Below are 26,888 nucleotides of genomic sequence, written 5' to 3' on the forward strand. Positions count from 1 at the left end.
TGGATGGCCACCCGCCCACGGATGCAGCCAAGGCACAGTCAGGTCACTTGTCCTGGGCCTCCAGGCCACGACCCACAGAGCTGGGCGTCAGGCCCAGGCTGTGCGGACCCCAGGCTGTGCGGACCACAGGCTCTGTGGACCCCAGGCTGTGTGGACCCAGGCTGTGCGGACCCAGGCTGTGCGGACCCCAGGCTGTGCGGACCCAGGCTGTGCGGACCCCAGGCTGTGCGGACCCCAGGCTCCGTGGACCCCAGGCTGTGTGGACCCCAGGCTGTGCGGACCCCAGGCTGTGTGGACCACAGGGCCGCACCCAGACCCTGGTGCTGCGCTGTCGGCATGAGACCCGCACTGTGCACGGGACCCGGGGAGCCGCAGGACGGATGCAGACGCGGAGCCACGTGCTTTGTGAGGACGTGGCTTTGGCTGGCGTCTCCTTCCCACCTGGCTGCAGAGTCTGCGGCAGCCGCAGCTTCCTGCGGACACAGTTTGTTTCCAGGGTGGCAGAGCTCACGGTCAAGACGTGGAAGACGAGCTTTGCGGTTCTGACCAGAAAGACCAGCCCGGAGCTGCCGGTGGGGACCCGAGAGGGTGGCTGTGGACGTGGGTGCATGTGGTGTGTCTGTCACTAGCCATGCACGGGAGAAGGGGGCCTTACGCCCGTCTGTGTTTCTGGACGGGATAAAGTAATCTCAGTCTTCATGGCTTTACGCTCAGATTTTCAAGTTGAGCATTGAGATCTGAAGTGTTGGATAATCTCACGGAAGAGCCCTGCCGCCTCTCCCCTTCCCCAAGTCCCCAAGGTCCCGCGTCCCACCCGAGATGCCGCAACGAGCCGCTCGCTGCCGTCCAGGGAGGGCCAGAGCCTGAGTGCCGCCTGGTGGAGACAGTGACGCCCCAGGACCCTGCAGGGTTTCCCTTTACCTTTCACGTTAAGCCTTTAGCTTTTTGAAGGAGGACCCGGGGTGCGAGCTGTCGGGGGTCCTGGGGGTCCCACGGGTCGGGTTTCAGCCAGGACCCCGCCTGTGAGGGTGCTCTGGGCACAGGGCCCTGCACCTGCTACCTGCTTGGCCGTGTCGCTCTGCCCCGTGAGGCACGATAAACCGGCTCACACGTGTGCGTGCGGCGTGTGCGGCGCGATGGCTGCAAACCGTCCCCCAGACCCGCCACGAGCTGGTTAACGGCAAGGAGAGATTAGGGCTTCCTGGTTCTTAGACCGGCCTTTTTGACTTTGAAAAGTTCTGGAACCTGTCTTGTTGGGCAGATTAAAGAGTTTGTAGGAGGCTGTCACGCAGGAAGGGAGGTATTTTAAGGCCGTGCTTGGAAATCGTTTCCGTCTCGGTGACGAAGCACTGACGGGGCCGTGACCGCGGGTCTGGGTGCCGCAGCCACGTGCCGTCCGCGACTTCCCCGTCTCTCGTGTGGGGAGGTCATCCTCGTCGCCGTACGGTCCACGCGTGAGGTGGTGGAGGGGGCCATGCCCAGAGCGTGGCACGGCTGTGTCTGCACTTCTAACCCGCTGTGTGTCGTTTCAGCCCGTCCCTGCCGGCCCTGGACTGGCAGCTGCCATCCCACTCGGGGCCCTACGAGCTTCGCATCGAGGTGCAGCCGAAGTCCCACCACCGAGCCCACTACGAGACAGAAGGCAGCCGGGGGGCCGTGAAGGCGTCGGCCGGAGGACACCCCGTCGTGCAGGTATCAGGGCTGCCGCGCGCTGACTCTGCGAGCCCCGCGGTGTTTCTGTGCCGAAAGGCAACTGCGAGCAGCAGCTTTTCCCTGTTTTAAAAGTTACCTTTTGCAAACTGTGGTCAGGGCCCGGCCTGGCCTGGACACGCGCGGCCTGGAGCGGCCCTTCCTGCAGCTGGGTCGGCTCTCGCGCTTTGGGGCTTGCGCGGCGCGGGTATCGGGGTGGTCTGTTCTTCTGAGACTCCCCGAAGCCTTCGCACCTCTGGGCTGTTTCTCCAGCCGCTGGGGCCCCCCAGCCCTGCCGGATCCCAGAGCCGGGTGCAGGGTCAGCGTGGGGCACAGGGGACGCCATGGGTACCCCGAAGGGGAGGCACTGGGCATGGGGCACCTGCGCCCACCACGTCCCCTCTGGGCCCGGCTCCCAGGGGTGGCTCTGGGTGCTGCTCCCTGGCCAGGTTCGCACTGACTGGGGGACGTGACCCGTGGCAGGAGTGTGGCGTGGCTGTGGCCAGGCGGCACCTTGGCAGCCATGTGGATGGGCGGCGTCTGTCCCTCAGCCCGGCCCCTGTCCCCGCAGGCTGGCTGTGCCGTCCGGGCTGCTGTCCGTGATGCCAGGCGTTCCCCGTGTCTGGCTGTCAATGCCGAGCCTCAGACGCCTGTGCGGGCTGCGGCCTGGGCGCTGGGGACAGTTTCCGCGTCCCCACGCCGCAGGGCAACTCAGCTCGGCCCCGTGTCTCCGTGTTACTCCGTTTGGAGAAGCAGGAAGGTTTCGAGGGCAGGTGGCCGTGGAGACCAAGGCCTGTTTGCCTCGTGACAGTCCGGGCTGTGGACCCAGCGGCGTCGTGGGCGTGCTGAGCTGGTGTTTGTGCCTGTGCACGACGGCAGCTAATTCCTGCCTTGTCGGCTGCATGATGCGAGGGGAGGCCGGCGGTGTGCCGGCAAGGCAGCCGCTTGACATTTAACGTTGCGGCCTTGCCAGGTGGGGAAGGTCTGATTGCGCCTGTGCGTAGTTGGCTAAACAGCCGCAGGCACTTGCTGCCCTCTCTGGCCGGTTCCCGCTGAGTGCAGGCGCCTCGCTGCTCGACGGGGAAGGTTTAAAGGATGGAAACAGAGCACTTGAGGAACAATGGCCCAGCCCACCCGCGAGGGCCCCACCACCGGGCTGCAGTGTGGGCGGCACCTGTCCCCAGTCAGGCAGCCCGGAGCCCTCCACCCCGGCACAGGGCGCGGCATTAGTCCGTCCACGCAGACGACGCGGAAAGGATGGAGAGGTTGCGGAGGATTTGTGACACTTGAAAGAGTAATTTACAACGTCTTTAACAATTTCCTGAAAATTATTCGACATCAACGGTCGGCGCGGCTCAGCGTGGTCTCAGCGTGGTCACACAGGACCGGCCGGCAACGTGTGTGGCGGGACAGACAGCCCACAGCGGAGACTCGAGGGGGACGGTCCCCCGCGCAGAAACGCCAGGACCCCCCAGCACCCACCGTGGTGAGAAGTCGGCGTCCAGAGAGTCTGATGAGTCCGTGGCGAAGGGAGCTCGTGTCTGTGCAGGGGTGAGGTCGGGAGGTGAAAACGGGTTTTGTTTTCTCTTTCGGCTGGTGGACCACAAATTGGGTAAGAATAGAACTTGCACGTGATTAGGAAACAGTGAAACAGAAAACTCTCGGTTGCCATGGAAGCTCAGTGACCACAGTCCTCTGTGCCGTTGGGTTATTTTGCGTGTCCTTCGGCACCCCAGCCCTGTCCTCCCTTTCCAGAGATGCCTCGTGTCGCGCTGGCCGGGAAGGGCTCGCAGGGGAGGCCACGGATCACTGATGAGTCGGGAAAAGGGCTGGATCCCGGGCCACCGTGGTCGGTGGGTCGGCGCCGTGGGCCTTCCCCACTCGGAGCCACCGTTAGCCAGTCGGCGTTTTCTCGTGTTTGAAAAATGTACTGTCGAGAGATAAGCACGTTTTCCGCCCCCTCCAGGAACAGGCCTGTGTCCCTGCAGCGTGTTTGTCACCGCAGTGGAGCCCAGTCCCTGGGGGAGCCCGGAGCCCACCTCAGAGGAGACTCCCAGCTGCTTATTTCACTCTTGGTGTTTACGACGTGCCCCTGTTCTCCTCTCCTGCCCTCTAGGGCCCAGCTTTGCACCCGACGCCCAGGCCCCCTGTCCCGGGGGCCAGTGTCCTCATGTGCTCATGGTGGGGGACGGACCAAGCCCCGGCCCCCTCTGCGGCCCCTGCAGCCGTCCCCCCTCGGGGCACGTGCGGCTCGAGGCTGGAGTCTGATCCCCGACCCGGCTAAGGGAGTCAGCTCCGTTTACCAAGTTACCAGAACAACTTGCTGATAGGATCTCACGGTGGCAGGAGCGGGTCTGTGTGAATAATTCATAGGCCGCTGAAAGGTGACGCAGTGGCCCGGCTGTTCCTGACCGGCCCTGTGGGTCTGCGGGCCAAGGCGGCTCACCAGGCGCGGGCTGGGAGGACTCGGGGCTGAACGTGTCCCCTGTGACAGGTCGACACCACATGGTCCCTTAGCTTGACACAGCGAGAGGGCGGGAGTGACCCGGATTTTTCCCTCCCTGCACTTCCCCGAGGCTTTGTGAAAAACGCAAGTTTCACTTCTGGGCCTTAAACGTGTCATTTCCCTTCCGTCGGTTCCTGAGCGGCGTCTCGTCTGCTCAGCCCGTGTGTGCAACCGGGAATGACCAGGTGGAGGGTGAGAATTCCACCACTTAACTGGCTTTGTTCATTCCCCGCTTCCCTCCACGCGTGTGCATGCGTGCACATGTTAACGGAATTCCAGCCCCGAATAAACTGGGCCGGCCCGCGCCCGCCCGCCCGCCGTGTGGGTGCTGAGGTAAGCACGGAGCTAAAAACAAACGTTGTGAGGCGTGGAAACGCACTCGCCCTGCTGCCTGGAAAGTGGAATAATGCACATTGTTTAGCTCAGGCTGAAGCAAAGAGAGGTCATTGTCATGACAGGTGATTTTATAAGTGTCGTTTTGACAGATGCTAAAACGTGCCAGAGGCACAGAACCCGCACAGCAGAACACGTGAAGTATTTTAAATCACTTTTCGTAAAATGAGCTTCGCGTTTTAAATAATAGATGTTTACCTCCCAGGTTAAACCTTAAATATTCGCATTTTCACTGAAATGGCATTTTCTAAAAAGATAGTTATACCCCAAATTCCCTGCAGTCCACACCCCGTCAGAACAGCCCGCATCCCGGGGGGATTTCAGGTCATTGAAACGTTACCTGAGCCCAGCCGGGCGGGGGCACGGGCGTCGGGGGCAGGTGCCTCGCCCGCCCAAGAGGTGATTTTGGTCAGACTTATTTACATATTTTTATGTAAATTAAATTTCTACGTATCAAATTTCAGAATATGGAATACCGAGTGGCAAAATTTACCTGTTATAGCTTTCTTCTTACGTTTCCCGTTATAAAAGTGTTCGCTTGAGTCTAGTGTGAAGGTTCCCAGTGAGCTCAGGGAGTCGGGAGAGACGGACCCCGCACTCCCGGGTTGAGTGACCGGATGGCGGCTCTCGCTGTCCCATCCCCATAAACGCTGCTTCGTGGAGAAGAGCGTGTCGTTCGAAAGGGGCAGGGTGCGTTCCTGCAGAATCACACGGTGTTGGCAACGACCGCTTCGAAGCGAGGGAGGCTCGTGGCCGACGGGGCTGCGTGTGGGGTCTGTGCCCCGCCAGGCCCGAAGGTGCCCTGGACCACGTCAGAGACAGGAAGATGGAGACGGGGCCCTCATGTGGAAATCACGCCCGGAGAGAAAGTCTGCCCACTTGGCTCCTGTGTTCCGGAACACGTGCGAGGCGTGTTTGTGTCGGCACACACGTGCACATGTGCATCCACAGTCGGGAACTGGGGCCACTTCTGCATCCTCATGTCTGCGTGCGTGTCCCTGGGGGTGGCAGCCACCGACCAGCGGTGAGCTGCAGGGCTCCTGGAGGCCGAGGGGCCCCAGCCTGGCGGGAAGGTGGCGTCTCGCCACGGGCGCAGGTGTGGGTCCAGAGGTGGCCTGGTGTCTGCTCAGGAGTGGATGCCGCACACCACCCGGGGCCAGGCCGAGCGCAGGCAGATGGGCGCCGTCCCCGGGGGGCCGTGTCTGGGTTCCCTGCGGGTGGCTCTCGTGGGCTCCGCGTTCTGACTGGCGGTGAAGCCCCTCCTGCGGCGGCCCCTGTGCCGGCGGGTCTCTCTTCCCACAGCTGCTCACGATGCAGGTGGGGAAGGAGCTGCCTGAGGAGACAGCGCCAGACTGGGGAGACGGACTTTGCCGGAAGAGCCACAAACGCTCTTCCTACCTGCCTGTCCTGGGGGAGCGTCTCTGGCTGTGGTGGGCGCTGGTGTGGGCGTGTGCAGTGTGCATGCACATGTGTGCATTGCGTGCATGCGTGTACAGGCATGAGAGTGTGCACACAGGCGCACACATTTGCACCCAGGAGGGTCAGTGTGTGTGTGCACATGTGTTTTGTGTGTGCGTTGGAAAGTGAGCGACAGGAGTGTTCAAACCACAACCCCAGTGCCCGGGGCCGTGGGGTGAGGAGGTGTCGCCCGGCGCACGTCCAGTAAGACACCAGCGTCACCTTGCAGAGGAACGAGGGGGTGGCCAGGTCTCGCCGCCACCTGTCTCGCGCTCCGAGTTGGCGTGTGCGTGTGGAGGTTTCTCGATTCCCCGCCGTCTGTGCTCCCGGTGGTCACGGGGTTTCTGTTCTCCCGCCAGCTGCACGGCTACTTGGAGAACGAGCCGCTCACGCTCCAGCTGTTCATCGGGACGGCGGACGACCGCCTGCTGCGGCCACACGCCTTCTACCAGGTGCACCGGATCACGGGGAAGACGGTGTCGACCACCAGCCACGAGGCCGTGCTCTGCAGCACCAAGGTCCTGGAGATCCCGCTGCTGCCGGAGAACAACATGCGGGCCACGTAAGTGCCCTGGGGTGGGCGCGCCCTGCCCCCGCCCCGCCCCGGCCCGGCCCGGCCAGCCAGGCTGCTCCCAGGGACGTCAGCCATGCTCTGACAGTAGGTTTGTCTCTGTGGGGCTTCGGCCGCTGTGTGCTGCCACGTAAGACAGACACCTCAGTGACCCAGCGGTGAATCCCGCCCTCCAGGCCTGTACTCGGCTCCCAGACGTGACACGTTTGTTTCTGAACACGGCAGTGCACGTCAGAGCAACGGCTAAAACGCACAATTGAAACATTAGAGCAGGGGTACGTGTGGGTGGCATTTTGACTTTAAGGGCCAGGGGCGAAGCTGAGGCCGCCTTGCGGAGGCAAACGTGGCTCTGTGCTGAGTGTCCGGGACGTTGGAGCCGGGAGGTGACGTGTGTGTGGAGGTGGAGCCAGCCCTGGCGGCGTCCCCAGCAGTGTGTGCGGAGGTCCCGGGAGCCAGGCCTGCTCTGGGCCACGCTGGCGGGGACCCCGCAGATGAGGCAGGGGTGGGGCCGTGTGGCCGAGGACCTTGTGTGGGGTTTGCATACCTGTCAGAGCCCGAGCCCGGCACAGAAGGGGAGCTTTCTCTCCATGTTAGCATCTCGTGGATTTCTCTGAATCCATCCCAAACCGTGGGGTTTGTTTTGCGAGCTGTCACCCACGTTTCCCGAGGCCCCAGGTATGGTCGGGGTTCGAGAGGATGGGCCTGTGCCCACTGGGCAGCAGGGGGTGGTGATGCCACCGCATTGTCCTGTGCAGCCGTGTGTGGTGTGCCCAGGGCCCGCCCGGCGTGTGCTGAAATGCCGGTCCCAGGTCACCTAAGGGTGGTAGTCGCTCTCGAGCCTGTGTCCTCCTCTCCTCCCGTAGCTTCTCCAGGAAGGAAAACCAGTGGTTGTTACTCTGTTGAGAATTTATGCACAGGCTATTTTAGTGGAGTCATTTTAAATAACATTCTATGAAATTATTAAGTTAAATGAAATTATATGACACCTAAAAGCCCAGGTCCGGGTCCGGGGTGAGGGCCGGAGGGGTGGGTGGGGTGGGACCTTCGGTGTCGTGTGTCAGTGATTAATAGAAAGTTGTGGACTTTTGTTTCGGGCAGCATTGACTGTGCTGGAATCCTGAAACTCAGAAACTCTGACATTGAACTGCGAAAAGGAGAGACAGACATTGGGAGGAAGAACACCAGAGTGAGGCTGGTTTTCCGGGTCCACATCCCACAGCCCAGCGGCAGGACGCTGTCTCTCCAGGTCGCTTCAAACCCAATCGAGTGCTGTAAGTAGACTCATGCTGAAGTGCCATAAGTAGATGCACACTCGAGTGCTGTATGTAGATGTGCACTGGAGTGCTGTAAGTAGATACATACTCTAGTGCTGTATGTAGATGCACGCTCCAGTGCTGTAAGTAGATGCACACTGGAGTGCTGTATGTAGATGTGCACTCGAGTGCTGTAAGTAGATGCATACTCCAGTGCTGTATGTAGATGCACGCTCCAGTGCTGTAGGTAGGTGCACACTTGAGTGCTGTATGTAGGTGTGCACTGGAGTGCTATAAGTAGATGCATACTCTAGTGCTGTATGTAGACGCACGCTCCAGTGCTGTAAGTAGGTGCACACTCGCGTGCTGTATGTAGGTGTGCACAGACCTTCCATTTGTGGAGAGCGTGGCATCTGCAAAGCAGTGAGGAGAGCTGTCCCAGCACGTGGCTCACCTCCACCTGTTTGTAATTCCTGTGGTTTGGGGTAAAAATGGCTGAATCCCATTCAGGAGCGTATTGTGACTGTTTCTTCCAAACGCTGTTGAAAACCCTCAGGCCCAAGTGTGTTCTGCACTTCGGTCTCGTGTGCGAGTAGAGGAGCATCTCGTGGTGCTCGTCTTCCGGGGTCGGCTCTCGGGCCCTGCGGGGGACACGGGTGGCCAGGCAGGCGGGGCCGGCGGGGTGGCGCCGCTCACTGACCGTGTCCTTCTGACGCAGCCCAGCGCTCGGCCCAGGAGCTGCCCCTGGTGGAGAAGCAGAGCGCCGACAGCTACCCGGTCATGGGCGGGAAGAAGATGGTCCTGTCCGGGCACAACTTCCTGCAAGACTCCAAGGTCATTTTCGTGGAGAAAGCTCCAGGTACACACTTGGGAACAGACCACAGGCGGGTCCTGGCTGGCGAGCGCAGCCAGCCACTCCCACGCTGCCCGCGTGTGCCGGCCCGGGGTTGGGCGAGGCAGGGCCCGCGTGTGACCGCGGGGAGCTCAGTGTGAGTGGGCAGTGCCCCCACGTGTGCCGCTGAGGGAACAGGTGGGCGGCCATGTTCCTGGGCCGCCCGGGGCCCGTTCTCGCAGACGTGACGCCGGCACGGAAGCTGCCTATAGTGGGGGCACCGGGGCGTCTGTGATAGGCCGGTGCCGGCTTTGTTGTGGGTCCTCTGCCCGGTATGTGCGCCTGGGTGGCGGCTGCTCCTCAGAGCCGGCCGAGAGCGCCAGGCACAGCCGGTTAGCGGGCGCCGGGGGTGGGCAGTACACAGCCCTTCTGCTCCCCTCAGCATCCCGCATGGGCACCAGGGCCCAGGTGCTACAGGGCTCTCTTGCGAGTGACCTCTGTGCCCGCAGGCCCTGTGGAGAGCCCAGGTCACCCCAGGAGTCCCTGGGAAGTGACGAGCCACCTCACCTCTGCCAGTCTCAGCGTGGCCTTGTGCCCACGCCGCCCATCCTGGAGCCACCCCAGGGCCTCTGGAGGGGAGGCAAGCGGCCCGTCCTGACGAATGTTGTTTTCCTGGGGCCACGGCGTCTGTGGTCCCTGTCCCCCGTGAGGCCGTGGCGTCTGTGGTCCTGAGTCCCCCGTGAGGCCGTGGCGTCTGTGGTCCTGAGTCCCCCGTGAGGCCGCGGCGTCTGTGGTCCTGAGTCCCCCGTGAGGCCGCGGCGTCTGTGGTCCGTGTCCCCCGTGGGGCTGTGGCGTCTGTGGTCCTGAGTCCCCCATGAGGCCGTGGCGTCTGTGGTCCGTGTCCCCCGTGAGGCCGTGGCGTCTGTGGTCCTGAGTCCCCCATGAGGCCACGGCGTCTGTGGTCCTGAGTCCCCCGTGAGGCCACGGCGTCTGTGGTCCTGAGTCCCCCGTGAGGCCGTGGCGTCTGTGGTCCTGAGTCCCCCGTGAGGCCGTGGCGTCTGTGGTCCTGAGTCCCCCATGAGGCCGTGGCGTCTGTGGTCCGTGTCCCCCGTGAGGCCGTGGCGTCTGTGGTCCTGAGTCCCCCGTGAGGCCGTGGCGTCTGTGGTCCTGAGTCCCCCATGAGGCCGTGGCGTCTGTGGTCCGTGTCCCCCGTGAGGCCGTGGCGTCTGTGGTCCGTGTCCCCCGTGAGGCCGTGGCGTCTGTGGTCCGTGTCCCCCGTGTTGCCGTGGCGTCTGTGGTCCTGAGTCCCCCGTGAGGCCGTGGCGTCTGTGGTCCTGAGTCCCCCGTGAGGCCGTGGCGTCTGTGGTCCGTGTCCCCCGTGAGGCCGTGGCGTCTGTGGTCCGTGTCCCCCGTGAGGCCGTGGCGTCTGTGGTCCTGAGTCCCCCGTGAGGCCGTGGCGTCTGTGGCCCGTGTCCCCCGTGAGGCCGTGGCGTCTGTGGTCCGTGTCCCCCGTGAGGCCGTGGCGTCTGTGGTCCTGAGTCCCCCATGGGGCCGCTGTCCTGCTTGAGGGGGGCTTGTGAACAGGGTGCAGCTCCAGGTCAGCTCCGCTCAGACGCCGACCAGCAGCCCGGTCTGGGCAGCCACGTGTGGGTGGTGGGACCTCGTGGGCTGTGTGCTCAGGCGGAGAGGCAGCGTCGCGCTTGCTGACGTTTGGGTTCCAGCAAAGGCACGTCAGACGCAGGTGTGCGGCGCAGGGGACCCGGCGTGGCCCCCGACCGAGGGCAGGTGGGGGTGCGTGGCCCTCACTCTCCGTGCAGACCGTGTGGAGTGGTGTGTTTGGAACTGGGTTCCTGACGCTGCTCCCCCCAGGGCAGCGAGGCGCGGCCCCCAGAAGGTGGCATCTGTGGCCTTTTCCTGTTTGCCGTCCCCAGCTGGAGTTCCCTGAAAGCGGCCAGCCCTGTACTTACTCTGATCGCGGGAAGCCGCTGCGGCATTCAGCCTTCGTAATGGGGCTTGATTTTGTGTGTTCGCAGGAGACTTGAGTGCTTCAGTCCGCGTGGGCTTAAAGGGCTTGCCTGTGTAATCGCGCGCATGATTGGAAAGTGCGTTTTGAATTGTGGAGGACGCTGAGCCGAGGGTGGTGACAGTGAAAGGACTTTGCACTGCCTGGCTCCCTTCCCTAGAGGGGCTAATTTTGAAGGTTTAACCTCCGGAGTCTCAGCTGTGGGGAGAGTCGGTGACGCCTTGCCCTGCCCTCTGCCTCCCAGGGCCGCCGGGTCTCGCTCGCCCAGGCTCTGGCTCGCGGGCGGGGCCTGTGCCGATGGCTCGGCGTCCGCGGTTCCTTCTGCCCAGGCAGCACCTCTGCGCCCACCGCTCCTCCGTGCCGCCCTTGCTCTGCATCCCCACCGGGCCACCCCCCCTGCTCTGGTCCGTGGCGCCCAGAGACTCGGACTGCGAGGGCACAGCCGCCCTGCCCAGGGCTGGGGACTGGGTGTCGGGGCACCTGGGGGTGGCACCACTGTCTCCCCCGCAGCGGCTCAGGCAGGAGCTCCCCAGGCAGGGCCAGGGCACAGCTCTGCACCCACCTCACGGGCTGCTTTTGGCGAGTGGGAGCCGATTGCCGCCGTGGCCATGGCAGCCTCTGCTCCCAGGAGGTGGTGGGTTGGGTGGCGGGGCGGGTAGCGGATCAGGTGGGCGGCGAGGCAGGTGGGTGGGGTCACTGCTGTGCAGCTCTACTCCTACCAGAGGATGGTGATGCCCCCCCAGGCCCTTCCCTGCGCTGTGCGGGAGCCCCCAGGGTGGAGACAGCCTTGCATCAGGGACGTGGGTGCACAGCTGATGGCAGACAACAGTTTCGGACTGGGGAAGCAACAGCTGCGTCGTTCGCTGGCGACACGCAGCGGGCGGTTCTTCCGCTGGGCTTGCTGGCAGTCGTGTCTGTGGCCACCGCAACCTGCGGGTCAGCTGGAGCTGGGACGGCGGCTTCTCCCATCTGGTCGCCAGGGCCCCCCCCCCAGCCTCTTAACGCATGGCGTCGCGCGGACTCAGGTCTCCCGGGAGGCCCCGCGGGGAGCACCGCGTGTGGCGCGTGCAGCCGATCGTCCCTCTTGGTGGCTGCGGAACATCCGGGACCTTGTGTCCCCTCACCTGTTGACGGACGCCTGGGCTGGCCACCTGTGCTGGCTGTCACGCGTAGAGCCGTGCGCACACTTGCGTGCGAGTTCCCGTGCGCTCCGTGCGCACATGCCCCGGAGTCGAGCTGCTCCGTGTCCGACCCGCAGGAGCTGTGGGCCGATCTCCGCGCGGCTGATGGCTTCGGCTCACGCGGGAGTCCCCTGCGGGGCAGGACGAGGCTGGCGGTGCAGGGGGCGGGGGTGGGGGGTGCAGAGGTGCTCCCCGCCCTGGGGTCTCGGGATCCGCCTCTGAGAATCACGTCCAGACCCTGCAGCCCGGCCAGGCCCTGTGCTGCGCCCCAGCAGCAGCTCTTGCTCCGTCCCCGCCGGGGGCGTGGCTTGGAGGCGTCGGGGCTGCGTCTGCTGCTCTGGGCTCTTCCCGCGTCGGGCGCAGGCTCGGCCCGGACGTCTGTGCGCGGACGCCACAGCACGCTCCCAAGGCAGCAGGCAGCCCGAGGCGGGGACAGGTCTGCGTGGCTGCGGCCTGGCCCAGTGCGGCTCGGACCGAGGGAGCCTCCTCCCTGGCGGGGCCCGGCGTGGGCAGCCTGAACACCGCTCGGCTCCTCCTGACCGTGCACTGCCTTCCAGTTCTGCCCTTTGACCTGTGTGGCCGTCCGGCCACTCCGCTTAGTGGGTGCTAATGCCCGGTCAGTGGCGCCGACGTGGACGCAGACGCGGCGTGGAAGGGAGGGACCCGCCGCTGCTCCCTGCACGGAAACGGTGGCTCAGCCAAGGCAGCAGCGCGGCCTGTGCAGGCTGCTCCAGCCCCGCGGCCGTCGGCGTGGAAACCTTCGGGGTGTGGCGGGGAAGCCTTTCCGATGACTCACGCTGCAGGGAGTTCCCTGGTGATTTGGAATATTTTTACTTCTGGACTTGGGCACGGTTTCCTACTGAGAATCCCGGCAGCTCCTGATAAGCCCGAAACACAAAGGCCCTTTCAGGGCGGCGTCTCCCGGCCAGAGCCGAGTTTCGCACGGCGAGGCCGCCCTGCGTGTGGCACAGGCACTTTGGGGACGGGGGAGTCTGTCCGCGGACCTGGCAGCGTCCTCAGCCTCCCATGACGGAGCGGCCGCTCACGCTGTTCCCGCCAGAGTTGGAGGAACGGACGGCTTTCGTGACCTCCCGACCGCGTGCGGTTACAGCCGTGTGGAGCAGCTGGGGCTGGGCCTTTCCCGTGAATACGCGTTGGCCTTGGAGAGGCGGCAGTTCGCCTGCGGTCCCCGGGCAGAGAGAATAGCCGAGTGTCTGCCCCGCAGGCTGCAAAGCCCCCCAGTGTCGGGCCGTGGGGGGTCTCCACCCCCTGCCTGGGTGGCCGGGGGCTCTGAAAGTGACACGCCATTGTGGTGGGTCCAAAACGTCACACTTTCAGTGCAGTGTCTGGACATGTCTGCTCGGCTCTGCATGAAGTCGCCTGACTGACGTGTTGTGAGAGGTGTGAGCTGTGTGGAGTGCAGACGGGCAACCCACGGGGCTCCCTCTCGGGGTCAGAGACGTCCCCGTGCACAGTCCCGCAGACGGTGGCCCCCACGCTGCCCCGAGCCTGCCTCCCTTTGTCTGAAGCTGCAGGCACCTGCTCCTCCTGGAGCCGGGTGGGTTCCTCCCTGTCACCAGACGTCAGGACAGAGCCGGGCTGTTCCACCTGCACTGTGGGAATGGCGTCTCCTCCTCAGGGTTTGTTAAATGCACAGTACCCGGCCCTTCGGGTGCCTCAGTTCCCCCAGCGCACTGGCTGGTCCTTCCTCAGAGACAGGCTCCGTCTCTGTCCCGCAGGCCGAGCGCAGCCCCAGCTCACTGCAGCCCCCGGCTCTGGGCTCGAGCGCCCCCCGCCTCCCCCTCCCTGAGCGCCGGGCCGGCCGCACCCTCCCTTTCTGGCAGCGAAGCCTCCGCATCCTGCACCGCTCCTCCTGGGTGTCCAGCTGTGGCCTCGGCCTCCATGCCGGGGAGACCACACAGCCGCAGCTCGGGGTTAAGGCCTCCAGCTGGGCGTGGGGGGGAAGACGGGCTTTGTGCTGCTGAAACTTCAGAAGACGAGTTGCAAGGAGCAGCTCTGACCTTGGTGACCCGGGCGGGGCTGTTCCCTGCACCACCACCACCAGCCCTGCCCCGGGGTCGCTGCTCTGCAGAACTCGGGTCCCATGAAGAGCAACTCAGTGTGTTCTCAGTTTCCGGTTATTTTTTTGCTAGAGGAGAGAAGGCTGCTGACCTCTCATCCAGTCTGCGTTCATCCGTGTGGGTCCATCTGGTGGGTGGTTTGTGCTGGGACCTGGGGCGTCCAGGGCCAGCGTGACTCCCCCAACCCCCGCCTCGGTCCTGCACCCGCTGTCCACCCCCATGAGGAAGAAAAAGAAGATTTTGTCTAATTTGTCGATAATTTGGGGTTTGTAACAGACACGTTTCTCCTTTGAAAGTGCAGCGTAAGCAGAAGCTAAGTACGGAGCCCTGTCGTCCACATGGGGAACAGACTATATCCGGGGGACGGTGACAGGGAGGCAGAGACGTCTGCAGGAGAGCAAGCTCTGTTAGTCCAGGTTGTCACCCAGGCCAGGCCCAGACGCTGTGCTGTCCAGAGGGACTCGCAGACACGGGCAGGAGAACAATAAGTCCTTTCACGGCCCCTCTGGAGCCTTTTCGTTTTTTTCAACATGCAAATGGCCACTGGGCCAGGTTAAAAATACCGTGTGTTTTGCATTTCTGCAGCCGATGTGGCCAGAGGTGCAGAGAAGGGCTGTTTATTTGCCCGGCAGCTCCAAGCAGAGGCAGGGCCGGGCGGGGCCTCTCATCCCAGAGGCTTCTGCTCCCAGCAGCTCAGGGCCTTTGCCCAGCAGCACCGTGGCGTCCTGGGCGGGCTCTCACGTGCACGTGTGTCCTCCCGCACGGTTCCCGGGAGGCTGGCGTGGGAGGGCAGGGGGTGATGGGCACTGGGGCTCGGGCGCCGCACAGCCGCTTTTGCTGTGTCTCAGTTATGTCCCTGTGTCCTGGAGAGACGGGGCCAGAAGCCCTGTGGTTCGTGTGAGGCCACTGAGGGGCTTGGGGACATGGTCCGGGGTGGATTCCTGAGGACTGTCCCGCCCTGGGCCTGCCGTGACCGGGTGGGGGAGATTTTGGGGTGGCGTTGCCCACCGCGCAGGGTAACGGGGTCTCCTGTGCTCTCTTGCAGACGGGCACCACGTCTGGGAGATGGAGGCCAAGACCGACCGAGACCTGTGCAAGCCGGTGAGTGGCCCTCGGGCCCTCGGGCCGGGGCTCCGCTTGTTAAACTAACAACTAATGAAAAGAGAGTGAAAGGACAAGTGATAAAACACAGCTGTAAAGCGTGCAGTGAAGCAGGTGCTGTCGTGGTGGGGGACCAGGTGGGGGACTAGGACGGGGCAGTGGCCCTGCAGGCACGGAGCTCGCAGGAGGAGCTTTTCACAGAGGCCAGGACGCCGTCTCAGCCTGAGTCCCACGGCCGGGCGGGAGCACCCCAGGGCGGGCGCCCGGCAGGGGCTGTTGTCCCCACACGGGCCTGAGCCTCCTGGGCGGCCGGGCTGACCCGACCCGCGGCGTAGCGCAACACGGCCTCGGCAGCGTCCCTGGCGGGCTCCAGTCACTGAGCAGGCACTCGTGCTGGGTGTGACACAGACCTGGGGACAAACCTGGTTGTGCCTCTCAGGTCATTGACCTGATTCCTCCGGAGCCTGTGGGCTCGTCTATGCGAGTCACGGCTGTCGCTGGCCCCAGGCCCCCTGCCCCAGCGTCCTCGGTGGCATTCACACGTGGTGGGCACCTGACAATAGTTACTGTTTCTGGGTTTGGTTACTATGGAGACTGTTTGTGGTCTGAGATGACTGTAGCTACTCCCACTTGCTCGTGCCCGTGGGCTTGGTGTAACTTTGTCATCCTGTTACTTTTAATCCATCTTTGTATGTAAAGTGGTTTCTTGGAGACAATATCTACTTGGGTCTTGCTTTCGATCCGCTCTGACAGTCCCTGTCTTGCAGTTGTATATTTAGCCCGTTGATGTTCTGAGTGATTATTGATAGAGTTGTGTTAGTATCTACCATGGAATATTTTTTCAGTGTTCTATTTAGTCCTAGAAAAATAGGAATCTTTAGGCCAATATCAAATACAACACGCTGGCGGCAGGTCTTTGAAGACATCCAGGGTTCTCCCAGGCCCTGTGGCTCGTCCCCGAGCGCTGCCGGGGCGTCTGGACGGTTCTCGTGCGCCTGGGGCAGCGGGGGAGGCTCCTGCCTGTGCCCAGGGTGTGCGAGCGGACGTTCAGGTATTCAGAAACTCAGTGTTTCCTCTCGGGCCACCTTTACATGCTGGGCATGGAGTGCGGTGGAGGGGTTTGGGGGACGCAGTCTTGCTGAGGCCTTCGGGGGCCTCTCATCTTGGTGGAGGGGAGGTGGCTCCCACGGAGGGCGGTGCCGGCGTAGTGCCCTCTGGGCTCGGGCGTCTGACTCACGTTTGCTGCGGGACCTGCCTCCCTGTGCTCTATCAGGGAGAAGCATCTTCCGCCCGCCATCTCCCGCCCTTTTCCATTCACGGGAGCCTTTGCAGACGGTGTCAGGCGGGGAGTCCTCCCTGGCCCCGGGGCACGGCCTGTGCTGGGAGGTGAGTGAGTCACCTCCAGGAGTGCCCGGCCGCCCCCAGAGCCCGGCTCCCAGCTCCCTCTGAGAGGCCATTGTCCGCCCTCCACCTGAGAAGCTCCAGGTGAAGGCCTGGCCTGAGAGGCCGGGTGGTGGCACCGCCTTGGCCAGGGCGTTCACGGCGCCCAGGCTGCGTGGCCCGAGGTGCCCAGGGCACCGGCGCCATCAGTTCGTGGGTGTTGGTGCTGAGTCCTCTCCCACCAGTGGGGGGGTCTGTGGACTCAGCTCTCGCCCTCCCTTGACCGTGGCTCTCTCCGGGGCCCCCTGAGGCTGTGCCTGTCCCCTTGTGCGCTGGACGCAGGGCAGAGGTCGTAAGAGCCAGGCTGCCCGGCCGCCTGCCCGCCCTGCCCCCAGGGCAGGAGAAGGGGTCAGGAGAAACCATGGACCTTTCTGGATTGAAAATGATTCCAGCCAAGCTGGCATGTTCTTTTTCACTTTTAACAATTGCATATTTTATAGGCAGCTTAATAGTTAAACGGAGGTTTTAAAAGAAACTTAATAGTACATGTGAAAGGTCATATATTTTAAGTTTACAATTTTGTTGTTATCTCTTAAATGAAGTCTACTTTCATATATATTTTTTCTAATTATAAAGGAATTTCAAATTCATTGTAGAAATTTGGGAAGTATAAAAAAGTATTTTCAAAAATAAATAAAACCTAGTTTAGTCTCACTATTTAGATACAACCAACATTAGCGTTTGTACACACATGATGTCATGTTGCAAACGTTGGTGTTTGGTTTTTTTTGTTGTTGTTTTGAGACAGAGTCTCACTCTGTTGTCCGGGCTAGAGTGCCATGGCATCAGCCTAGCTCACAGCAACCTCCAACTCCTGGGCTCAAGCGATCCTCCTGCCTCAGCCTCCTGAGTAGCTGGGACTACGGGCATGTGCCACCATGCCCAGCTAATTTTTTCTATATATTTTTAGTTGTCCATATAATTTCTTTCTATTTTCAGTAGAGACGGGGTCTCGCTTCTGCTCAGGCTGGTCTCGAACTCCTGACCTTGAGCGATCCACCCGCCTCGGCCTCCCAGAGTGCTAGGATGACAGGCGTGAGCCACCGCGCCGGGCCTGCAGATGTTCTTGAACAGAGCGGGGTGTGCTGTGTCTGCAATCCGTGTGCTGCCGTAACGGGGGCATCTTAGAGCAAGTCCCGTGGGTGTGCTGGTGCCACACTAACCCTTTCCTGTAGGGACAGGGTTCCCTGTCACTTCGTTTTCTTCTGCATCTTTCTTATCTCTTCCTTGTCTGTGTGTTTAACTAGCAGGGCTCCCATGGAGATGGCGTTTTAGTTATTACTTTGTCTGCTTTGAGAGTCGAAGTGGATCAGCTGTGGCCCGCTGGTCACGTGGGATTTACAAAAGCCAACCCCATGGCTTGGAGCCTGTCCCCCTGGGCTTCCCGCCGCCCTTGTCCCAGCCGCTTGTGTCGACGCGGCTCGTGTTTACGTCCATCCCGGCTTCAGCAGGATGTTTCCTTCCTGTCTCCTCTGTTACTTCCTCTCCCGCCGAGGTCACCCTCCTTCACCTGCCGGCGCAGTTGTGGCCGCAGCGCCCCTGCCCCCGTGGCCCAACCTCAGAGGAAGCATCTTCCTCTCCGTCCACGAACACATGGGGACTGTGCCTCGGGGACGGCTGCAGGTCCCGGTCAGACCCGCGGGCGGGGGCAGCCGGAGCATGGCCCTGGGGGTGAGCTCACCGTGCCCTCCTCGGTGCGAGGGCTCTGTACCTCCCACTGTCCTGGGCGAGGGCTGAGGGCTTGGGCAGAGGATGCCTGAGCTCGTGGCCTCTTCCAGACGAGATGCAGGTGACAACGCAGGGGACACTCATCACCTGGCAGACGTGTGGTCTGGGGCCGGGGCGTGGGGCCCCCAGCAGACAGCAGCAGCTCCCCTGCCTCGGTTTCCTCATCTGCAGTTACCTTGAGTTTTCTGTTTAACACCTGAGATTCTGTTATTGACATGATTTAATCAATTTTGCTATTAGACTGAGTAACAAGCTACAATTGATTACTGCAACAGAAGTAATACAATGGATTTTTCTTATACATTTTCCCTACTTGTTAAACTGAAATCAGATGATTAAAAAAACATGAAGGAAACTTGGTGGCTGTGCGTGCGCCTGTGGTGTGCTGCACCCAATCCCTGGGATCTGTTTGGGGCCCAGCGTCCGTGCGGCCCAGAGGGACGCGGGGGTCAGGTGTCCCCAGCCCAGCCTGAGACTTTCCCACACGGCACCGTGCCCGTTTTCTTATATCAGCAGTGCTGCTCTGTCTGTGCCTTTGTCTCAGCTGCTCCTGCCACCGAGGGTCTCCTCGGGTGGCCTGAGTTCGTGTCTGGCCCGGGGTGTTGACCACTGTCGAGTGTGGCAGACAGTGTCCCCAAGGGGCACCCCCTGCTGCTGCTCTGCTGCCACCTGAGCAGGTGCTCCTGCCGTGGAGGCGCGGCCGTCAACGCCTCAGCCGCGTGGGGCTTCCCGCAGTTGCCTGTGGTCTCCTGAGGACCACGCAGTGGCCTCCGCTGTCGGGCGGACGCTCCCCCCACATGTGCAGTTTCTCGTCTCTAGATTTCTTTCCACATGGCAAGGAGATAGCTCGGCTCTCCCTGTGAGCACACGGGACAGAGCCCGGCCGCTCACACGTGTGCAGGTGTCACACGCAGCCGCACCTGGCAGTCACGTGGGGGCTGGCAGTTCCCGTGCGGGAAACCTGGCGGGTGACACTGGGCAGAGGGGCCGTCTGCACGGCTGCCCTTGTGCAGAGCATTTCTCATTGGAGGGACGCTAACTGTCGTCTTCCTGTCCGACATTTCATTCCAGAACTCTCTGGTGGTCGAGATCCCGCCGTTCCGCAATCAGAGGATCACCAGCCCCGTCCAAGTCAGCTTCTACGTCTGCAACGGGAAGAGGAAGAGGAGCCAACACCAGCACTTCACCTACCTTCCCGCCAACGGTAATGCCGCCTTTCTGGCTCTAAGCGCTGAGCCCGGGCACGTGGGCTGCTTTTTCTGAAAAGTGCGGAAGTGACAGGCGCTGTCACCGTCAGGCAGCGCGGTCGTGTTGTGTGTTTGCACCGTGTGATGCGCTGCTCGTGAGGCCGAGTCATCAGTTCCCTAAAAAAAAAAAAAAAAAAAAAGAAGAAGAAAAAAAGTGAAGCTTTCTGTGTATTCCGTTTACTACCGTGGGGGGTGCTGCACATTGGTTCATCCCTGGTCACTTTTCTGGCCCCCTGCACATACGTGGCCACCGCGGGGACAGCGTGGCTGTTCGGCACTCGCAGACGCAGGAGTCTGGGTGTGTGTTCAATTCTGCAGCTGTCCGGGGGGAAGACGCAGGTAGTCGCAGCTGTTTTGCAGGTGCCTTTGGAAATCAGCCTTTGCTGTGAAGCCTCACGGCTGTGCCGGTGTGACCCTCCGGAGCACGGTGACCTGGTGCTCACACTGACGCCCGATCTCGTCTCCCGCAGCCCCGGGCGTTCGGGCTGAAGTGCCTTTTGCTCACCCCGCTGCTCGTCACGGGTTTTGGGGATGGCGCCTTCACTCCAAGCCCCAGCTTACCTTTCTAACTTGTGAGGCTGTTTTCAGAAAGAAAATACCTTTAAGTGTGTTAGTTCACTGTGTAAACCAGTAGAAAAGAAAGTTGTCTCGACGGCGTCCGGAGCTTCCGCCTGGGCACACGCTGCTGTCCTGGTGTGCAGGGCACGCGTTCAGATGGGACAGAATCCGTTGTCACCCTGAATTTTATTGTATTTTGGGTAAGCTCTGCTGTGTCAACAATCTGTTTACATTGTTGCTTTTTAAAAAAAAAATTGAGATGCATGTAGTTTAAGAGGGAAATTACACACTAAAAACGAATCACAAAACTAGCCACTTTGTTACCTTAGTAAAATCAAGATGTTTCTCTTAGGTTTTAGTTTTCCTTACATGGAAATGGCATTTACAGTAGACTAGAGAATAAGAAAGCTCTAGAGTAGCTGTGTTTGTATTAAACTGTTAGGTTGACTGTTTTATCAGAAAAGTACTGGAAGTGCCTTTCACGGTCTGAGTACTAGGATTTTGCTGCACGTGATCACGCCGTGACCGTGTCTGTGAGATAGCCATGGAAATGACGTGTGGCCTCCACGCATGTGCACGTAGGGCAGGTCTCGTGTCTGGGATCCATGTGGTCCGTGTCACTCACACGCCATGCGTCCTGTCCATCCCTGCGATGAGGATGGGCTGACGTAGCTCACAAAAGAAGATACTTAGTCTTTTTTGGAAATGTAGTGATTGTGTCCTAATTAAACTTCACGCATGGTTGACCAAAAATTGAATGTTTTAGAGAAAACCTAGGCCTCATAGAGGAAGATGGCTTTCTAGAGCAGCGTGTAACATAGCTCGAGCAGCAGCGTCTCTCCCGTTGACTTGGCACGCGGCCGTCCCTGCCTCGTCCCCGTGTGGGAGGCAGAGGGGCCTGGGTGTGGCCTGCAAAGCCCTTCCCGGGTGGGAGTGGAGCCCCCGAGGCCGAGCCCCTGCTGCCGCCTGCTCCTGTCACACCCGCCAGCACCCGCCGGCCGCCGGCCAGCCCCACCAGCCCCGTGGTGCCCGGGTCCCCGGCAGCCTCCTGCCTCCGTCCTCCGAGTGGACGTCTCGCTGGATCCAGCCCCACCGTCCGGCCGCCACCCGCCCGGACACAGCCCACCTGCAGCTGGGGACTTCCCGCCTGGCCCTGCCTCCCTGCGGCCCCCGTCTCTCCTCTCCGGACATTTTCTCCAGCGCCACAGGCCCCAGGTGCCTGCCCGGCCCCGCGGGCTGCTGTCACCAACTGAGCTCCCGCGCAGAGACCCCAGGCTGCCGCGGGCGTCGAGCAGCCCAGTGCACGGCGGCTCTGGATACCTGGTTCTTGAGATAAATAAAGGGACCGATGGAAACTGGACCTCAGGCCTCGTGTTGAGTGTGGTGTCCTCGGCCGCCTTCCGCAGTTCTGGGGCTGTGTGGGACGCTGCGGTGGCCTCCCGGCCCGAGTCCCCATCCGTGTCTTGGGGTCCTGCTCGGACGGTTCCCACCAGGCTCAGCTCCCCCATCCCCCGGTCAGAGCCACCAGCTCCAAGTCCCAGGGCCACGTCGCAGTGTCGGTGGTGCTTTGCGGGCGGGGGTGGGACAGTTAGTCTGGAAGCCTCGGCCAATTCTCAGCTATTTTCGGGTTGCTGCTTTTCTCTCTCCAAACCCCAGTTGTGAGGTTGCCGACGTTCCCGCTCTGGGTTTTGCTCTGTGAGCTCCATGTTGTTCCCGGGTGTGCGGAGTCTGGTGGGCACAGCAGGGCGGGCACGTGCCTGCACGGTCGCGAGACGCAGGCGCCGACAGAAACGCGCCCCTCCGACCTCGCCGTGAGCCCACGTCCGTGTGCAGACGTGTGAGGTCAGGCCCCGTTTGGGGTTTTCCTTCAGTGTTAGGGCTACGTAACGGTGCCTCTCCTCGCTGTGCCAGCCGTCCCCTCGCACCCTGGCAAGGGTCCCGCGCTGGCCTGAAGCCGCACACGCAGCCCTGCGGGTCGAGAGCAGAGTGCCTGGGTGCTGGGGGGTGGGGGGGGGACACACCTCGGCTCCCAGCCTCCCGCACCCCTTGCCGCAGCGCTGACAGCGTCTGCCGCTGACGCGCAGCTACGCCCGGCCACAGCGGCCAGTGACGCCCGGTGACACCCCTTGTCCCCTGCCAGTGGCCACAGACCGGCCTGTGCCCCTCCCCACCGAGAGATGCAGGGCCCCCCGCCCGTGCACAGGGCGCACCCTCACCTCCCCACGCGCAGAAAGTGGGCGGCTCGCGTGGCTGGTGTGGAGCAGGGGCCCTTTCTCCGAGCTCCGCACAAACTGAGGTCCAGACACGGCTGTCACCGTGTGCCGGGGACCGGCGGGTGTGGAGCTTTAGTTTCTGAAGGTGTTTTTTGTGTTTTCTGGTTTTCTCTGTAGCAGGGAGGCCGCAGAGCTCAGGGCCTGGGGGAGAGGAAAGGTCTCCCCCACGTCTCCCCTCTGCGGTGGGCCAGGCCGCACCATCCCTAAACGTCCCAGCTCATCCTGTCAGTGGCCCCTCGTCCCTCGGGACCTGCCCGGCTGCCCCGTCAGGGACCAGGGCGGAGCCAGAAGGCGGCAGGGCCACTGCGGAGTGCCGGGCGGGAGGCAGCGTCCCTCCCTCCATAGCGCTGGGCTGGTTGCTGGGAAACCGTCCCCAACTGCAGGCTGGTGCCTGGACCTCGGAGCCCAAGCTGGGGGACAGAGGAGGCTGTACCCGCGCTGAAGGGCATGGCGGGGTGCAGGTGGGGGCCGTGCACACTGCTCCCGAGGGCGTCTGGCATCTGGCTCGGGGCTGACAGACCCAGACGCATCCAGAGACTTCACCAAAAAGGCGCGTCCGCCCCAGGGCGGGCAGCGTGGGGACCAGAGCCCCGCAGCAGACGGGCTGCAGAGGGAGGCCTGTGTCGGAGGCTGCGGCCGCCCGTGGCATCCTCACGGCAGGAACCCGCTCTGGGCTGGGGGAGACGGTGACATCCGGGCTGCAAGATGGATGGATGCCCCTGGCGAGCGCAGGGTGACCTCAGGGCTGTGACCTCAGGGCTGTGCCCGAGTGAGCCACGAGCAGTCTGCACTTGCAGGCTGGAGCGGGGGCTGTCCCACGCCAAGGTGGCCACCGTGGCCCGGCCGGCTCTCTGGGCCCCTCCCTCCGTAGCTGGCTGGGGTGGCCCACGGGAGAGTGTGGGCCACGTGGCACTCTTCCCGACGCCACGGCACCCTCACCTGCCGCCGTCTCTGCCCTGCAGCTCCGCCCAGAGACAGCGTCAGTGCCAGCTCCAGATGGCACCTGCCTGGCGTCACCGTGTGGTGGCCAAACCGTTACGTCACCCCTGGGTGGCCAGGGGTCCGTGGCGTCTCGTGGGCTGTGTTTTGGGGTACAATTCCTGAGTGACCCTATTCCGTCTTCCAGAGCCCTGGCGGGCACGAGAGGCAGGTCTGCCCTGGCGGGGACGCGGCACCCACTCCGGGACGGCAGCAATGGCGGGCGGTCAGCGTGCCCACGACACAGACCAGCCACGTGTCTGCGCTGCCCTCGCGCTCAGTGGCCTCCTGCCGGCGCTCACCAGGCTGCGGCCGGACCTGTCCTTGCCGAGAGCAGGGACACTGGCCCCGGGGGGAGAGCAGGACGCCGGGAGGGACCCTCAGCCGTGGCGGGGCCCAGCCAGGTGTGGCCACACCCTGGGTGGGAGAAGGAGCTTCCTGAACAGGCACACGGTCGGCCCCCATGGTGGCGTGCTGGTGCCCTGACGCTCGGCCTGCAGGGAGGACGCGTCGCAGATGCGAGTGAGTGGTGAAAACGGGGCCGGGAATGCCAGCGTGGAAACAACAGAGCAGTCCCTGGGAGCCCCCGGCAGCGTCTCTGCAGGGAGACTCCAAGCAGATTTTCCGCCAGGACGGGCCCTGTCTGGTCCAGTCCCCAGTGACACCCGCGTCTGGGGGAAGGAGCCTTCGCCAGCAAGCGGACGACCTGTCCCAGCTCACTCGGCTTCCGGGACGGGGCGTCAGCGGCCACGGCACAGGCCCTGGCCCAGGCCGAGCTTCAGGAAGATCCATCTGAGCGGTCACAGCTGTCGGGCGCCCTGGGCCACAGTGGGGACCCGACGCACGGACGTGCGTTTGTGCCAGGGCCACACGTAGGTCCCAGGGCTGTGACGGGGGCACTTTTCCTCCTGTGGCTGCCGGAACCCACTGCGTGCAGCGCACGGAGAGGCGCAGATGCGGCTGGAGGCGTCTGAGGACAGTCACCCGCACGGCGGTGTGGAGGCAGCCGCGTCTGCTGTGCGTTGCTCTCAGCGTCACTCAAACATGTAGACGTCTTCTCAGCGGCGCGGGGGCCGAGACGACAGCCTGGCATGGAGCGGGGGCAGGATCTCTGTGGGGTCCCCGGAGGGCCCCCGCCCTGGCACCGCTGCCCGTGTCTTCCTGACAGTGCTGTGGAAACTGAGGCCCGGAGGCAGGCGGGCTCTGGCGGAGAGTGAGGATGGGCCGGTGCAAGCCACGGAGGCAGCGTCTGCCCCAGGCTCCTCCTGTGCCCTCAGCTTTCGAGGGATGGATGGGAGAAAGGTCTAGAAACAGCAGACAGCTCCGAGTTCCGCCCGGGGCTGCCGGGGGCCTGGCGGCTCCGCGTGGGCCACCCGTCCAGGAGGCAGGCAGGGGGCGGCGGACATTCTGGCCCACGCAGACCCGCTGTGCTTCTGTCCTGACTGACGGCTTCTCTTCGGGGGCAACAGTCATTGATCTCCTCAGCCGGGTTTGACTGACCGCCAGGGGCCACCTTGCTGTGTTCAAGTTCACCAAACGCGCAGACGTTAGCCACAGAGCGTCGGTAGCCGAGACGCAGTGGTGCACCCAGGCTACGATTTCGCTTTGATGACTGCAAATCCGCAGGCCCCTGGGCCCAGACGCCGCTGCCGTTTGCAGACGGGGTTCACGGCGTGTCAGTGCTGGCGCGGAGTCCAAGGAAAACAGGCTCCGCAGTATTAGAACCAGCTGCCGCTCCGCGGAGCCGTGACTCACGCTGCTCTTTCACTGGGGGGAGGGCCGGGCCCACGTGGGACCGTCGAGATGCTGTTTGTCTTGCCGAGGGCGTCCCAGACGCAGCCCGGCCCCTCGACCATCTGCAACCCTGTTGACTTAACTTTTTCTCTCTCCACGCAGTTCCCGTTATAAAAACAGAGCCGTCTGACGATTACGAGCCCGCTGCAGCCTGTGGACCGGCGAGCCAGGGGCTAAGTCCCCTCCCGCGACCGTACTACAGCCAGGCGCTGGCCGCCCCGCCCGACCCCAGCTCCTGCCTCGTGGCCGGGTTCCCGCTCTGCCCGCAGAGAAGCGCCATGATACCCTCGCCGCGGAGTGCGAGCCCCAAGCTGCACGACCTTTCTTCCGCCGCCTACAGCAAGGGCATCGCCGGCCCAGCCCACTGTCACCTGGGACTTGCGCAGCCGGCTGGAGAGGTCCCCGCCGCTCAGGACGTGTCGAGACCCCTGGCCGTGCACCCGGGCTCCCCCCAGCAGCCGCCGCCCGCCGTGCCGCAGCCGCAGGTGAGTCCTCGTCCCAGCAGCAGCTGCCCCCTGGGTCGGCAGCGCACGCTCTGTCCCGACAGCCCCCCCGCCCCGCCTCCGCCCGCCACCCAGGAGCCACCCTGCTTGCAGCCCTGCAGCCCGGCGCACCTGCCCGCGATGGGCCGCCAGCAGCACCCCCTGCCGAAGGTCCAAAGGGACGCGTCTCCGACCGCCCGGCCACGGTCCCTGCCAGAGGTGCGTGAGGACAGTGGCCGTAATTTGGCCCTTATTCCTGTAACGGTCAAGCGGGAACCCGAGGACTTGGACCAGTTGTACCTGGATGACGGTAAGTGCCCGCCGCCCAGCGCCGCGCCCAGCCGGCACCGCCGCCCAGAGCTCTTGGAGGAGAGGCGTGCGGGTGAGCTGACCGCGGGAGCCGGCTTGACGTGCATGCAGGGCACGGTGCTTGGGGTGTCCTGGCAGCACGCGTGTGAGCCAGTGGCGTTGCCACTGGAGTGCGGCTCTGGTCAGCAAGGGCTGGTCTTTGGCTCTGACTCTCCGTGAGACCCGTCCGGGTGGCCTCAGGCCCAAACGCGGGTGCCCAGGTGTGCTAACGCTGGACAGAGAGCTCCTTGGCGTGAGGTCAGAAAGTCCTGTGTCCTCGAGTGTCAGCCCAGCCAGGTCCTCGGTTCACGGCACGTAAGAGCCTCTCGAGTCTGGGGAACAGTGCTTGGGTGACGGCTCAGCTGAAGGTGGTTCGCTGTGCTCTGTGCAGCTACACACGTGTTAGGTGCTGTGGCGGCCCCGCCAGGAGCTCCGTGGGCAGAGCGCGAGGGGGGCCGTCGGCTGCGATGCCAGCCCAGGTGCAGCGGCCGGTCAGTGTGGAGGCCCACGGATGAGGCTTGCACGGGGATGCTGGAAGGGGAGGCCCGTGGATGTCCGTGGCCACGTAGACCAGGCGCCTCCCAGCGCTGCTGCCATCCTGCGGGTGGTAACAGGACACCGTCCGCGTTTGAATCACGCACTGTGGACACAGTCCCGGCCGCCCAGCCACAGGATTGCTCAGACCCGTGACCAAGCCTGGTGACCTCACCAGCGGCGACTCAGTGTCCCTGCCCTGCATGGGCTGTTTGCCTGGGCGGTGGGCATCGTTGGGCAGTTTTCCCTGACGCCTCCATTAGAGTGACAGCTCCGGCCATTGGCTTTCCTGCCACTGCAGTGGTCGCGTAAACGTTAAGTTTTCCTCGTGTTCCAAGCGGCCCTTTAGTTTTGGGGGACCCTTTGGCAAGAGCGCCCAGAGGTGGCTGCCGCACGTGCTCTGTGCCCGGTCCCCGCG

The 26,888-nt window shown here is 63.1% G+C and overlaps 1 protein-coding gene across 5 annotated transcripts in view; it reads left to right on the forward strand.

The window, feature by feature from the left end:
* NFATC1 (nuclear factor of activated T cells 1) overlaps positions 1-26,888 on the forward strand; it is a 77,080-nt gene that overhangs the window by 18,024 nt on the left and 32,168 nt on the right. For 2 of the 5 annotated variants that reach the window (XM_045527427.1, XM_045527429.1), the window contains exons 3-10: positions 1,533-1,692; positions 6,406-6,608; positions 7,716-7,888; positions 8,589-8,729; positions 15,033-15,088; positions 19,328-19,460; positions 25,209-25,591; positions 25,703-25,898. In XM_045527427.1, coding sequence (XP_045383383.1) covers positions 1,533-1,692; positions 6,406-6,608; positions 7,716-7,888; positions 8,589-8,729; positions 15,033-15,088; positions 19,328-19,460; positions 25,209-25,591; positions 25,703-25,898 — 1,445 coding nt within the window. Of the gene's footprint in view, positions 1-1,532; positions 1,693-6,405; positions 6,609-7,715; positions 7,889-8,588; positions 8,730-15,032; positions 15,089-19,327; positions 19,461-25,208; positions 25,899-26,888 lie in introns of all 5 variants that reach the window. The other 3 variants (XM_045527425.1, XM_045527426.1, XM_045527428.1) reach the window with 2 other exon arrangements.

This window comes from Lemur catta, chromosome 16 (genome assembly GCF_020740605.2).
Source record: "Lemur catta isolate mLemCat1 chromosome 16, mLemCat1.pri, whole genome shotgun sequence".
Taxonomy (NCBI): domain Eukaryota; kingdom Metazoa; phylum Chordata; class Mammalia; order Primates; family Lemuridae; genus Lemur; species Lemur catta.